At 40.2% G+C, this 15287-nt stretch overlaps 2 protein-coding genes across 4 annotated transcripts; one reads left to right on the top strand and one right to left on the bottom strand.

Moving 5' to 3' along the window:
• Positions 1-3130: 3130 nt before the first annotated feature.
• idh3g (isocitrate dehydrogenase (NAD(+)) 3 non-catalytic subunit gamma) lies at positions 3131-8521 on the bottom strand. 2 transcript variants are annotated; one of them, XM_020089265.2, is made up of 13 exons: positions 8380-8521; positions 8076-8123; positions 7803-7814; positions 7041-7138; positions 6834-6949; positions 6641-6701; positions 6382-6514; positions 5681-5814; positions 5470-5572; positions 5228-5374; positions 5037-5131; positions 4872-4932; positions 3131-4032 (listed from the first exon to the last, which is right to left on the bottom strand). In XM_020089265.2, exons 1-13 carry the CDS (start codon positions 8458-8460, stop codon positions 3931-3933), a joined length of 1191 nt encoding a protein of 396 aa, XP_019944824.1. In that variant the 5' UTR covers positions 8461-8521; the 3' UTR covers positions 3131-3930. The 2 variants fall into 2 exon arrangements, with proteins under 2 accessions (XP_019944824.1, XP_019944825.1); XM_020089266.2 differs by lacking the exon at positions 7803-7814.
• An 899-nt stretch (positions 8522-9420) lies between these two features.
• Positions 9421-14909, top strand: fam3a (FAM3 metabolism regulating signaling molecule A). 2 transcript variants are annotated; one of them, XM_020089268.2, is made up of 10 exons: positions 9421-9899; positions 10403-10434; positions 10545-10652; positions 10960-10983; positions 11094-11220; positions 11585-11643; positions 11729-11779; positions 11897-11981; positions 12847-12973; positions 13699-14909. In XM_020089268.2, exons 2-10 carry the CDS (start codon positions 10422-10424, stop codon positions 13795-13797), a joined length of 693 nt encoding a protein of 230 aa, XP_019944827.1. In that variant the 5' UTR covers positions 9421-9899; positions 10403-10421; the 3' UTR covers positions 13798-14909. The 2 variants fall into 2 exon arrangements, with proteins under 2 accessions (XP_019944827.1, XP_019944826.1); XM_020089267.2 differs by having other exon boundaries at positions 9421-9749.
• The last annotated feature ends 378 nt before the right edge of the window (positions 14910-15287 follow it).

Here is a 15287-nt window from a genome sequence, read left to right on the forward strand (position 1 = left end):
AAAACAAAGTCGAGCAGACGTACAAAAGCGAGAGCCCAAAACACACAGAGCCAGGCCTGATGGAGAATTTCTGACTGATGACATAGCTTAATGTAGCTAAGCCATAGCTGTGGGCTGGAAAAAGCCCCTTTAACAGAGACCAGAGCAGGCGGACTGGATGCAGCTGTGCTCGGCAGAGGCTCATAAGAAGCAAGTTGATTGATTGTGATCACCTGCACTGTGTTGCTTTGCACAGCAGAGCTGCTGATCAGGAGGGAGGGGAGCATGTTCATATGATGTGGAAATTACCTGTCACCTCTCGGATTACACTAAGAGAGTGTGAGTGAAAGAGTGACACAGAGACGAAGACAGAGAAAGGGAGGACTCCTGGAAATGATCAGGAGCAGAATTATGGAGAAAAACAATGAGCTGTTTTTATATCAGCGTCATGTCTTGTGGTTGGACTCAGAGCATTAAATTTAGAAAGACTTTGAAAAACAGTTTAAGGAGGTGTTTCCAAGACACAAGAGTGGGGAATGGAGGAGGAGGGAGAAGACGCAGGTGGGTGAAGAAAAAAAAAAAATGTATCAGACTATTTAGTCAAGTGTGTTTTTGTGTTCAATGGACAAATATTTTTTTCACCTACTATTGCAGAAGGTTCAGATTTAAGAATTTAAGCTTTGGGTTCTGTCTGGCAGCTTCAACCCCAGAAATGTTGTTGGTCAAATTTTGTTTGTGACACTCACAGTATGAACTTGAGTGCAGGCACACAGCAGAGCACACGTCTCTGCCAAGACTCAAAAGTCGCCATAAATTCAATGAAGCTGCACCACATTTCACACACTCATAGAATTCAGTCCCTGAAATGTGCCAGATTATTTTCATCAAGATCCATGAATTATCCCCTGGAGAAACAGTGAAAATGATGGAACACACCCTGTCTCGCAATGTCAAAGAAAGTGATAAAATTATTTAAAAACCCATTACTTTTTGGTTCGGATCCAGGGGGCGATTCCAGGAATTTGTTTTATTTTCTTTAACATAGCAAGATGAGGCCTTTTTTAAACACTTGTTTATTTCTCAGAGAAGAATTAATGGAACCAGATGAAAATAATCGGACATGTTCATGTGACTCATTTATGAGTGTGTGCAATTTGGTGCAAATACAAATAAAAATCTGGATCTTGTTAATTTAAATATGGTTCATTAGGGGACTATTGGCCTGTGGTGGAGCACTCTACTAAGTGCAGTTCTAGTTTGTATTGGGGTGGCCGTACAAATCTCAGATATAAATATCTGAAACCACATGAATGGCACATGAAACCAAAAGAATCTGGTGAGAACTATTTATTGTAATTTGGTTGAGCCCTTTGTTTGAACGCTGATCTTACACAGCAGGTTGAGCCTCTTCATAAAATGGTGGTCCATTAGTCCACAAGTGGCTGATTTGTTGCAACATCTCCTTCTCTCCACAAGCATCTATCCATCTGCCTGATGGCAGAGCTCCAGCAGAGGCTCAAGGGGAGTGGGGGACAAGAGCAGCTCAAGTGGGGAGGCGAGTCGAGAGGTGATGAGGGTCACGGGGGGGAAGAGCATGCAGCTCCATCTACAATGGTGTGAGGTAAGATGAGGTAAACAGTCCAAGTGGAATGAGATGATGAGAAAAAGCTGCCCTGAAGGACGAATCTCTTATAGAAATGGTAACAAAATAGACTGATACTAAATTACATAGAGCTGAAGACCTTTTACAAGCCAGCTCCGTCTCTGTAGAGTGAGTAACTGACATGAATGGAGAGGGAGTACAGTGAACTGGGCCAACTGGCAGCAGCCAAGGTACACATAGTAATTCCCTGCACATTTCATACACTGCACACCATATGATTGTGTGTGATTGCTGATTTCCTGGGGACAACGTCATCTAAAACCAAAAATGGGGAAGAAAATGATTTTTAAAAAAAGATCAGTTCTATTCAGAAATGATTTCTCTGCTCAATATGCAAATGCTCAAACAGAGCAAAACAGCCTGTAACTTTCCCACACAACTGGACATATGGTAAATTGGCCAGTGGCATTACAATGAGATGTGCCCCTGTGACTGCAGACCCTACTGGGATTATTTGTACAATGTCTGTGAACAGGAGGTCACCGCTGAATGATGTGCCATTATAACATTTATCTGCTGCCCCCCCCCCTCCTGTGTCTGCTGGCTCAGAGGAGCAGAACAGTTTTTCCTGAATTTGACTGTGTGGTCTTGGTATTCTAAAAAAAATATATAACAGAAAATATCAAAGGCTTGGTTTTTACCAGGTGACGCTATAATAAATGAGTTGGTGTGGCCAAGAGATTATTCATAGAAATCCCAATAAAATATGAATTTTCTTAATATTCTGAATCATTTGGTAAAAATATGCATGACTCTAAAATTTTAGATTTCTTTGTGTAGTAAAAAAGTGCACGCATGGTGATCCAGAGTGGTTACATATATTCTCCATTCAGTTGTCGGACTGAGCACACATACGTGCAGCTGTGCACTTTGTGCTGCAAGCTGGTTATTAGCAGTTTCAGAAAGAGGTGTTGCCCTCTACTGATGAAATGTAAAAACAGCAACCTGTCCTCCAGTGCTGTGAGACACTGATGGAGTGTGAAATTGTAAAACAAACAGACGGATCAGGGAGGTTTTTCTTATTCGCAGCAAAATCATCTTTATCCCGAGCAGGAGGCCCGAGCGGAGCTTTTCTTTGAAGCACACGCAAACATTCAAGTTTCATTTCAAAGGATCGTGGCAGTAAGAAGCTTTTGTTTTATGATGGACTAATACACTCAGTTACACTTAGTTAAAACTAATGCAATATAATACAATAGTCCCATAATAAATCCTATTTTTTAAGGTTATAATGTAGTTTTAGTTGATCGTTTTGGAGAATGTAGTTAATACCATTCATCTGTGTGGGATTATAGTTTTATTTTCATTATTGAGCCCACCTGAAGGCAGGCCTCAGTTTACATTAACACCTTCCTGAACCGAGAGTTTGTTCTAGGAAAGTTGAATTAAATTGCATTTGTTTTAGCTGAACACATAAAACTGATAGCTAAGTGTATTTATTTGAGAAAAATCTCAAATGCAAACCTCTGGCCAAAAAGAATCGAAGAACATAGATAACTTCTTTATTGATATTTACGTTATACAGGTTAAATTCCGAACCTCCAGACAATAAATGAGAAAGCCATTCTTTTCATTTCACACAGTAAGAGCTGTTGCCTGGTTATAGTTATATCTGATATGATCCACGGGTGAAAAAAAACAATGAAGCAGAAAAGCTCAACTTTGACAGAAGTTGCTTGATGTAACTCACCTCCTCTGATGATACAGTATAAATTAAAGCCACATCACCATCACAGTTAAAATGATGTGAATATACAGACAGCACAGACCTGATTTGACAAAATGACAAAAAGACATTCAGGCGTTCAGGGAACATTGTACCTTTTTTTTTTTAAAAGCTGTAACTTGGTCTTAAAGTTGGAAAATAAATAATGATCCACACTGACAGGTATTTCAAAGACAAGACATTTCTGACTGCATTATGGGTCAGGACACAGATTTTCAATTCAATGAATCTAAAGACCTCAGGAAATATAATCCATCCACCGTCTAATAGGAGTAATAATGAAAATTCATCCATAGTAAACTATTAAAAGGAGCCGAGTGAAGATCATTGCTATATGTGAAGCCTGCAGGTGTTGACAAAAGGCTGTTTGTACAGTACAGTGGTCAGTGAGCAGTGTGAACAGGAAAAAGAAGGGAAACCATTGTGATGTCAGCGATTAGCTATGGAAATAGACGAGCATGGAAATCCTTCTCTCGTACTGGTCACCTGTCCCACACGTCCACACCTGTTCAAACTCCCACCTCTGATGTGTGTGTGAGCATGTGGTGTCCTCGGTGGTGGTTTAGAGGTCTGATGTGAGCTGCCCTTTACTCTGGATGACCCTCATGACAGACTGGACCACCTCTGAAGTGGTGCCCTGACCCCCGATATCAGCCGTGTGCAACTGCAAGAAAAAAAGAATTTAAGTATTTTAACACATTACCTGATGCCATTAAAATGTAACAGTGGAATGAGTCTCCTGCCACATTTTGTATTTGTAATGGAGCTTTTTGAGTAAAGTTTGTGAGCAGTAAACTGTTTCAATATAAATATCGCTTAGAATGTAGAACTCTGCCAAGGTCAAAAACCACATTAAAAAGTCACCAGATACTGATTTATATTAGATTCTGCACCAGATTGCACAGACTCATAAATATAAATATCATCCCCCTATACATGCCATTTTAATGATTTTCTGAGAAATCTATGAAAATGTTGAACAACTATATCTCAGTTTTTTTTATATCCTTGATTCGCCTCTGATCTGAATCCAAACCAAAATTGAATGGGTCCTTCCCTGATCACATCTTTCCACCAAATGTCATGGTAGTTTCTCCAGTAGTGTTTATGTAATCCTGCTAACTAGACAAACAAACAAAGCAGATGAAATCTAACCTCCTTGCCACAAATAAAAATGAAATGCATATCACTTCTCTGCAGCAAACAGTCTGTTGCTATGGATGATAAGCAGATCAGGCCTGAAGTAAGCTCAGGGACTGTAATTATTATCCAATCCACACAATGTGAAATCAGATAACGTTCAAGGAAGCATTTCATGAGAAGCTTTGTGACAATGAAAGGACATAATGCTGTTTTATGTCAATGTGGTGTGATGCAGTCTAGGAAACATGCCAGACCTGCCACCTGGGCCTCTGAGCATGTGTCGCAACAATACTGTACTAGATTTATGGCAGCCGCAGAGACAGCTGAGGGGAAGGACCTGTCAGTCATGGAAAAACTTACCCTGGTTTCATTCATGGTAGTGAGGACTGCATTCCGGATTGAACTTGCATGATCGTAAAGCCTGGAGACATTAGAAAGAATTATTTACATTGCTTGCATAGCGCAGTCAAAACATTAGGTGAAACCGCAGGATAGTATGTGTATCTCGTGTCTGGAAAAGCTTACTTAAGGTGGTCCAGCATCATGCAGCTGGCTAGCAGCATGGCAGTGGGGTTTGCAATGTTCCTGTCAGCAATACTCTTTCCCGTATTCCTTGTGGCCTGAGAGATGCATGGAAAAAGACAGAGAGAGATGAAACTTTGAGTTGCATTAGATCAGAGAGATGTGATTCACGCCAGGAGCTGCTCAACACTCACTGTTTCAAACACGGCATAGTCACGACCATAATTGGCTCCAGGCACGAGGCCGGGCCCTCCCACCAGGCCTGCACACACATTGCTCACGACGTTCCCGTACAGATTGGGCATCACCATCACGTCAAATTGCTCAGGCTTGGACACCAGCTACAAAAACAAACAAACAGTGGCAGGTAAATGTTTGTGATTTAGCAGCACTGACAAACATTCCTTGTCTTTATCAAAATGTTATCAACCATAACCTGCATGGTGGTGTTGTCCACAATCATGCTGTCAAATGTGATGTCTGGGTAACCAGAGGCCACTTCTCTGCAGCACTGCAGGAACAAGCCATCACCGAGCTTCCTATTGGGAGGAGAGAGGCAGACAACTCTAAATGTCCAGCATGAAGAAACCCACAATATGAGTGAGGCCAAACAGCTCGGGTGGGATAAACTTGCCACGGTTACTCACATGATGTTGGCCTTATGTACGGCGGTGACCCTACGACGGCCCTTCTCTCTGGCCAGACTGAAGGCATAGTCCGCAATCCTGAGGGAATTGTTCCTGGTGATGATCTTAAGACACTCCACCACCCCAGAGACGCTCTGAAAGACGACAGGGAGGAGAATAACAAATAAATGACAGCTAAAGCTTCAGTATTATGACAGATGAAACCACAAGAGACCATCATAAAAACAATGATGCAGAAGTCCATAGACACTATTACTGAACATGACACACTAAAACAAGTGAATCTGGCTGGATTAATTTTTTTTCAAAACTAACAGAGATAATAACTGGTGATATTAGTGAATATCAACAGTCATTACAGATACACCACAGTCTCCATGACTCTTGTGCCTCTAGTTGTTGGGACTTAGATGACTTTGTTTATCTCCCAACAATCTATAAATCAGATCTACAAGAGGGATAGCCTGAAAAAAGCCTCACACTGATCTATGGTCTGTTTGTATTTATTGAGAAGATATTATCTCTGGATATGAGTTTTGTGGAGCCACTGAAGTCAAGTAATTACTGTGTCGATTCTAATTTATTCAGAGTATCCCTGGCGGGGAGCTAACACTAGCTATCAGAGAGGACTTTAATGGAGGGAAGTGCCAACATTTGTTTCAGCAAGCTGCAGAACTGATTGCGGTTCAGCTTTGTCTGACCTCGTGCTCCAGACTGCTATATTCTCCCTCTGTGTTCTCCCTGATGATCATGATGTCAATGTTCTTGTGGCGAGTCTGGACTCCGGGGAGGGACTGGCAGTGCATCACATTGGCATACAAGTCTAAACTTGTGCTGTTGATGGACATGGAACAAGACAGCAAGGAGAAAGAGGGGAAACCATAGGTGAACTGACAAAACCGAAACATTTCACAAAAGAGCCTTTATAAAGAGATCAGATAAAAAGATTTTTTATCTTACCGAAGGAGGTTATTCCTGGATTTGACAGATGGCGGCATGGTATGTTTGGTTTCTATGTTACCTATCAGAAGAGTTAGAAAACAGTTAATAGAGGTGATGTGCCTGTCACAGCTCTACTTCACTTTTCATGCTCTGCTTAAAACATAACAATTGTTTAAAAAAATGTTATAATATGAAAAGTTGGATTTCTTACCTTTGAGGGCAACGCCATTACGACGGATGGCAGTAATAGCATTATTGATATCTTCCTCAGTCTCAATAGCAGAGTTGACATGGACCACCTCAAAGTCCACGGGCACACAGCTGAACCTACAGCAGGATTTCAAAGAATATGATGAGGTAATCCTTGGCTGTCCGTAGTCAAAACATATGAAAAAGATTTTGTTTAAGTCTAACCAACCTGAAAACCTCTCTAACATGATTGAGCAGCTCAGGACCAATTCCATCTCCAGGTATGAGGGTCACAGTGTGTCTGCCTCCATACTTTGCAGGAGGGGGCTGTGACATTAGAATTTCAGGTTTTATTAAGTGAATCAACTGCAGTTAACTTAAAAAACAGTAGATACATAAGAATGAATGAGTCCCAGGTTGAGATCCCATACAAGCCAAAGTGATTAACATTTTGAAATGTGATTTTACAGTACTGTGCAAAGGGTATGAGGCACGTTTGATGTTTAGATTTGTTTTAAATTGAATAGCGTCAAGCAGACGTCTGATCAGACCCCAGAATTATTCTGCCGCACGACAGCGACACCATAATGCGACAAGGAACTGTCTTCAGCAACAAGAAGATTAAGAAGTCCTACAACAGATGGTAAAATCCCTGCAGAGGTCAAATCTGGGATTACATGAAATACCAGAAGACACTGAGATGAACTAAATGCACAGTTACCTTAAAGGCAAAGGATGGCCACACCAACATTGATTTGATTTAAGCTTTCTTTCTTTTCTAAATTCCACACTTGGGTGGAGGGTTGAGTATCTCAATCATTTTGCACAGTACTGCTCATCAATGCTTTAAGCAATCCCTCTAGTTAATGTGTTAATATCACCCACCCCTAGTATTATCAAGAACATGTTGTTTCTTGTACAGCGTGAGAAGTGATGTGGTTCATTAGATTACAGTGTGATCTAGGTAAGCACATCAGAGTTAGTTACTTACAATGTTGTCTCCCTGTCGTTGGAGATGGACAGCAAGGAAAGCAGAAGGACAAGTCAGTTTGACAGCTGGAACAGTCTTTTCACCAAAGAGGGTGAAGAACCCCAGATACACAGCAGTCCCACATTATAAAACACAGATATGAAAAGTGCCCAGCCACGGTTTGACCCAAAGAAGTACAGGTTTAAAAGAAATATAACAATGAGAAGCAGTGCTTTATATACACATCATTCTGAGAGGACTGAAAACCCCTCACAGAAAACCTGATTCACTCACTGTGTGCAGGCTCTTATTCCTGCGACTTGTCAGAGTTGGTCCAAAAACCTGAAACACAAATAGAAGCGGAAAGGATTAAAGATAATTAGTGACTACATTTAGTTTATGTTGATTACATACAGGTCAGATTAAAAGTTTGGGAAACTAAAGGGATTGTAAAAGATGTGTCAGAGGTCTGCCAGCTTAATACAACTATTTATAACCCCCCTGTGACCTTGTGTTTAGGAACATTTAACGACTTTGAATTGGAGCCACGCAACAACACACATGTCCGCCATGACAATAACAACACATGCCCTCTTACTTTCACCGTATTTCCGAGGCGACCGCCCCAAAAAGGAGAAATCATTCTGGACATTGACATCACTGCACCGTGGGACGCCATCTTGGTTCTGCAGCAGTAGTAGTCGCGCGCACAAGGAGGAAGTACTATCCTCTCGCGATAGTCTTTTTTTTTTTTTGTTTATTTATTTATGACATGAGACGATCTTGAGAACTGAAATAGATAATGTTTAGATTTACCGCATTTTTTTTTAATGATTGAAAAAATATATTACGAGTGATTTATGGTGCGTTCACGTCCTGGCGTTTAATATGAGCAAGCGAGTAGGACAAATTAGACACGCCAGCCTGTATTTCTGGAGATGTCGAGAATTTCACCCAATGATTATATTCAAGTCTCAGAGAAAATAACTACAAGCATGTCAGCAAGATGTTGGCAGAATGAGTGAATACACCAAACCACTGTAAAACACAATAAAATGAAAATCACTGCTATCACAGGATGAATACACTGGTTTTCTGATTTCACTTGAGAAAATCATGTGTAAGAATATGTAACGCAACGAACTTGGTTGAATGTTGCAAAGGTTGCACTCGAGATAACTTTAGGTGTTTTTGCAATCTATGTTTTTTATCTGAAATCTGAACAGAACAAGAAACAAGTACATGGGGTTGTATACAATAACAAACAGCTACATACAAACATATAAGCCAGAGGTGATGTACAATAATAATGATAACAACAACTTATTAATAAAACACTTATCTAAACAAGGTTACAAAATGATTCACTATACATATAAAATATTCAATATACATAATAAATATCATGCAGAATAAAAAAAAAAAATCTCAACAGATTCAACAGCCTTTTTGTTGGATGATTTGGAAATTAGGTTTATATATTGTTCAACGTCTTTCAGAAAACAAAAATAAACAGGGTCTTTTGTCACTAAATCCGCATTTAAGGATGAAACATTTTGCCCAAGCACCATCAAATGTATTATTTAAAAAACATATCTTCTTTTCTTTGTTTATTTATTATGTGCAATCTTCTTATTCTGCCGACAGTTCGTGAACGCGTCACAGTTGGAAATGCTGCTCACGTGACGTGCTCGCGCAGCCTCGGTTCCCGCAGACCGGAGTTCTGCAGTTTATCCGGAAGACAGATGGAAGAAAAGCAAAGATCGACCGTGACATGCGCGTTAATGTTCCTCTGATCGAGCTCCAGGTTCATTTATCTCACGAGAGTCTCGATGAGGAAACAGCGTAAGAAATAACTCGCGTCCGGAGTGGCAGGAGCTCTTCCTCTTCAACCTCCATTACATCCCCGCTGAGGGGACGGAAAAGAGCCGATCCCAGGCGGAAGTGGAAGAGTTGCGCTCCCAGCAGGTAAAGGACCTGTCGTCTCGTCCTGACCGCACGTCGGTAGTTTGTCTGTACTGAGGGTTCTCTGCTGTGTGGACTTTGCTGTAGTTCAGGCTCGTGTCGCCTCTAACTTCAGCTCCTCAGAGCCATCTTGAACTGTAAAGAAACTCTCAGGTGAACATGTGCATTTTATACTTGTACAAACGATTGTACAAGACTTGAATATTTACCAAAGGTAATTAGTTTTATTGTAAAGTCATTATTAACAGCAGTTTTCTGAAGGAACACCCTCTTGTTTCCGCTTGTATTTTTTACTAAACTTTATTTCAAACTGTGACAAAGTTAAATACGTAAACACACATTTAATATGATAGATAAGTCGATGACAAAACATGGACATGCAGGAAAGGTTAATGTAGAGAAATATAAAGAAATAATAGAGAAAATAAAAAGAATAGGTTTAAAAAAGATTACGGTGCAGTATTTCACATGTTCAATGAACTTTGTAAAGTTACCCAAATACCTTTTTATTCATATCGGTTAAAACATCTGTCATTGTAAATAGAAAAGAAAAACATTCTTTGACATTTCAGTCTCTAAAATCATACATTTTTCAAACATGGCTGCAATTTCAATGTTGACACTTTAAGTTTTGTTATTATTTCTTCTCTATCCAGGTCTATGAGACGGTGAATCATGAGATTAACAGGTGGGTTTAGGTTCTCTCTTTCTTTTGATCACATTTCAGGAGTAGTACGTCTGGTTGTAATTCCATGAGTGGTTGGACCTGAAATGGGGCGTCTTGTTTTGCTCTGACAGGCCCCCTGAGAGTTGTGGCTGTGCTGCTGCTGGTGGGGCTCACATGGCTGCTGGCAAGCACTTTCTTTGGAGAGGATAGTGGTTCAGCTGTCCGACATTTCTTCAGTGGTAAGAGAAGCTGATATTTAAATAGAATAGAAATTATCAATTGATTAGTTGACTGACTGGACATTTTTTGAGCTATTTAGCAAACAGCATTGGGCGACGTTCTCTGGTTTTAACAGTTACATGTGAGGAATATGTGATAAACAACCTGATGATGTAAAGAATTTTCAAGGTCAGGTTTTGAGTGTTGGTTTGAGATGCATTTTTGACTGCGTGTGTAGAAATAATCTGAGACACCTTTCTGATATTATACATCATCACTTTGAATCTAAAACTGTTATTTATAACATTTTCCATTTATTTTTTTCAGGTGCAAGTGAGGAGCCAACTCCAGGTAAATAGTAGGAACGTTATGACATGTCTCTCCAGTCGTATATAATGTGGATAATGTTGCATTTGTATCTTCCTTCTCATCACCACTGACAAATGTTTCACATGTTTCAGCTGAAACCCATCCTCGCAGGTATAAATGTGGACTTTCAGCTCCCTGTCCGCCAAAACATTTGGCTTTTCGCCTGGTGTCTGGTGCTGCCAACGTCATTGGTCCCAAAATCTGCCTGGAGGACAAGATGTAAGATTGAACGCTTTCCTGTTCCTCTCCATTAGTCTGTGCTTGTTCCCCCTGCTGTCTCCTTTGTTTGTTTGTTTTTGTTTCATTCTCTGTTCCTTTTTTCCTCCTTGCTGTCATAACCAGGCTTCCAAATCTGTCTGGGGAGCTGAATGCAAGTATTCTTTCAGTCTGTCAGTCAGTCTGTCTGTCTGTCAGTCAGTCTGTCTGTCTGTCTGTCACCTCTTTGGTTTCGTCTGTAGTCTTGTCTCTTCTTAAGTGCCAGTTAGCTAGTTGACATGTGTAGATTAATGTGTACGGGCAACACAAGAGTTCTCCTAACGTGCTATCGGTTAGCGCTTCAACATCTCATGTTTATGTCACCCAGGTTATTGAGCAGTGTGAAGAACAACATTGGCCGAGGACTGAACATAGCTTTGGTGAATGGTAAGAGGGACTGTCTTGACTCTGTGCTCTCAATATTTTAAGCTCTTGTTCATTTAATTTGTTGACTGATGATTCTTTGTTTCAGGGGTAACAGGAGAGCTCTTGGAAACAAAGAGCTTTGATATGTGGGCAGGAGGTAATACAGTCCAGACACATGCACAGTATACATGTCCCATGTTTCATTTGATACATATGTCTCAACCGTAACTGCCCATAAGTCAAAGTTCATAGCTGCTTTGATGTTCATTCTCAGATGTTTCTGACCTGTTGAAGTTTCTCCGACCGCTCCACGAGGGAACACTTGTGTTCGTGGCTTCTTTTGATGATGCTGCCACAAAGTAAGAATCCTTTTTCTCTTATGCCTGGGGGACACCCTGTCGGCTTTGCATGTGCGTGACAACTACCTCGCTGAACTGCTACAGCTTGCGTTGGTGTGTACATACCACCAGCATGTTGACTGTGGCTCAGCTATTGTGAGCTGCAGATATTGTGTTTGTTTTTGAAATTGGATATCAGTACTAATAATCATCCATTGTTGATTAGCCATCAGAAGAGAGAGCAATTATAACCAGAAACCAGTCACTTGGGTTTTTTGTTTACCCATGTGGAGAGGGAGGTAGATGTATTGTCATATAGTTATGTCAACATTAGGTTCATGCTCTGACTGTATAATACACATGTGGCCTCCACCTTTGCCTTTAATAGGATGCATTTGCTAAAATGGTTGGAAATAATACATAGTAATGTTGCGAGTATGATGTCAATATGACTTTCAACAGTTTTGTGTTAGAACACCACATGTCACACATTAATGATGCCAAATCTCAGGATGACACAGCGCTGCAGAGAGGTGTTAACCACATTTCTAACGGAGGCAGTTTTCCGGCTCTAAGCTGATAACATGGGTGCTGAATCGAAAATGAAGATGTTTATCACACACACGTTGCACAGGCATCGTGTCCTGATTGTTGAACACCTCAAGGATATTTCACACCATTAAATCTTTTGTAGAATAAAATTATTATATAGCTTTGCTACAGAGAAAAAGCTTTTTAATAGCAATAGTTCATATCAAACTTTAACAGAGGTAAAGCACTTGGCTGACCTATGAGCCTCTTGCCGAGAAGAAGAGCCAACCCACCCCAACCCACCCCACCCCACCCCACCCCACCGAATCATTAACCTGCCACCTTACCCTTACAGGATGAACGATGAGTCAAGACGACTCTTTGAGGAGCTCGGGAGCACGGCTGTGAAGGAGCTGGCCTTCAGGGACAGCTGGGTGTTTGTAGGAGCTAAGGGCATCGAGAATAAGAGTCCTTTTGAGCAGGTATGTTACAATTACTGCCAGAAAAGTTTCTCACCAGACGATATCGTCAATGCAATGACAATGGTGTCATGATACAGAATTAATGAAATGCAGTAGAATAATTAAATGATGTACCTATGTGCCAGTGTCAGAAGAGAAAGTCTTGTAATTGTTGTAGTTTTTTTTATACTGTGGATAATATATCATAATAGACTAAAACCTGAATATTGCCATAATAATAAATATTCTTCCCAACAAAATTTGACAACACATTTTCAGAACCAATGTTATAGGATGTAGTGTAGTGATGTTCACCAACTAGCAGGTTGTTGGCTCAGCCTGTTTTCAGACGTGTGGTTTCACAGTGAGATGACCCACGCAGACCATTTTCCAAACAAGAACAATGTTTTTTAGATTAATTAATTAAATTAATTAAAATATTATATATAAAGTAATATGTAAATTTTACAGCAACTGGTTGGTGCATTTCAAATCCTGGAAAACAATCTTGCTGATTTGTCCCTTTTAGTTATCCACATATGGATAATGATGTATTAACACATAATATTCATTATGTGTTAATACATCATTAGCCTGCTAATTAAGATCATGATAAATACTCTGTCAGGTTTAACATAGTCGAAAGGCATTTGATTATTATTATGCACTCACTTTATAAACAGCTTCTATCCTGTTAGACCCTGTTTTTTTTTTTTTAATTGCTTCTGTTTGTTTTTTTCCATTAGCGTATGAAGAATAGTAAGAACAGCAACAAGTACGAAGGTTGGCCTGAGTCTCTGGAGATGGACGGCTGCATTCCCCTTCGGCCCCCGCTGGAAGGATAACTGCCATGTCCTCCCTCACATGCACTTCACTAGAACCTGCAGTAGCTGCAGTGGATCCAAATGACTGTGTAAGCTAAAGAGTGAACGCCTGAAAACTCCCAAGATTTTGTGCCACGTAACCTTTTTTTATTTGTCTTCTCATGGCAGAAACAAATGCTTACATAAAAGTTTGTCTCTGGACTTAATATATTTATAATAACTGGAACCTGAAGATTTGTGCAACTTTCCAGTTGGTAAAGGAAGAAGAAATGTCAAGGGAAATTTGAAAGACCAAAAAGTGACAGCGACTAGCGAATGAATACAGCTGGAGTAGGTCTTCCAAAGTCATTGTAGGAAATGGATATATTTCCTCTCCAAGTCTGCCTACAGGGTGTCAACATTGTGAGCTTGAGCAACAGGATCATGAGGTGTTGAAGCCATTGACACGTAACCAGTTTCACATGAAGGTAAATGGAAACCTAATCCACATCAGCACCAGACAAACCTAAATCTAAAGTACTCTAGTAGTTTTTAAATGTTCTACTACAGTCCATGTCTGTGTGCAGATTTTATATTTAATTCTGTTAATATATATTTTCATCCCGTGGTATATAAAAGACTGTGATATTGTTACCTGTATGCATAGTGTTAGCTGTCATTGTTTCCTAAGAACCTGGTTCAAAGCATTTACTACTCTCCAGATGTTTACAGTTTCTTTTTAGCAATAATTATTCATTTTCTTTCGATTGAAGCTATTTATATTAAGACTTTTATGAAAGACACAACAGACTGATCGTATGGGTTCATCATAACACTGCCCATGGTTTTAATGTCGTCTCAGGCCTGTGAGCATTTTTCCACGGAGTGCTTTTGTTTGTTTTTTAAGTGTGTGGTTGTGTATTCCGTCTTTTTTTTAATTTCTTTTTTTAGATTTTGAATGTATCCACATGGAGTCTTGCAAGCAGAACATGTAGGAAATATTCAACGCATAGAAATAAGAAAAGATTATGTTAGGAGTCCATTTCAGCTGCTTTTGTCATCTGACCTCTAAGTGTCATTGAATTTCTACAAAGCATCCAGGCCTGTGTTTATTTTATGACAATGTGGATGAATAATAAAAAAATAAAAAATGATCGGATATTTTGTCTTGAGTCAGCTGAGGTACTTAAAGAAATTCACTAGAGGGCGACAGAACTCAGAGTGTCAGTGGGGTTACTCGGTTCATTGTGCCCAGAGCGTGTACTTCACCCAGCATATGTCAGGCTGCGGATCCACGCTGCGGACTACACGTGGAGGAGGTCAGGTTGATCAGTGGAGTCGATGGCAGCTCAGCACCGCGTGTATCACGATGAATCGTTGACCTGTGACGGTGCAACGATAAAACAAAGAACGATTCCGTGCTTCCACTGAAATGTGTTGCGGGGCCTTCACGTGTTGTTCGAAAAAATGCGTGATTTCGAGATGCGTGTTAGCGAATGACCCTAAGGACCATGGGTTCTGATTTTTGCAAA

Source organism: Paralichthys olivaceus, chromosome 6, assembly GCF_024713975.1.
Source record: "Paralichthys olivaceus isolate ysfri-2021 chromosome 6, ASM2471397v2, whole genome shotgun sequence".
Lineage (NCBI taxonomy): Eukaryota > Metazoa > Chordata > Actinopteri > Pleuronectiformes > Paralichthyidae > Paralichthys > Paralichthys olivaceus.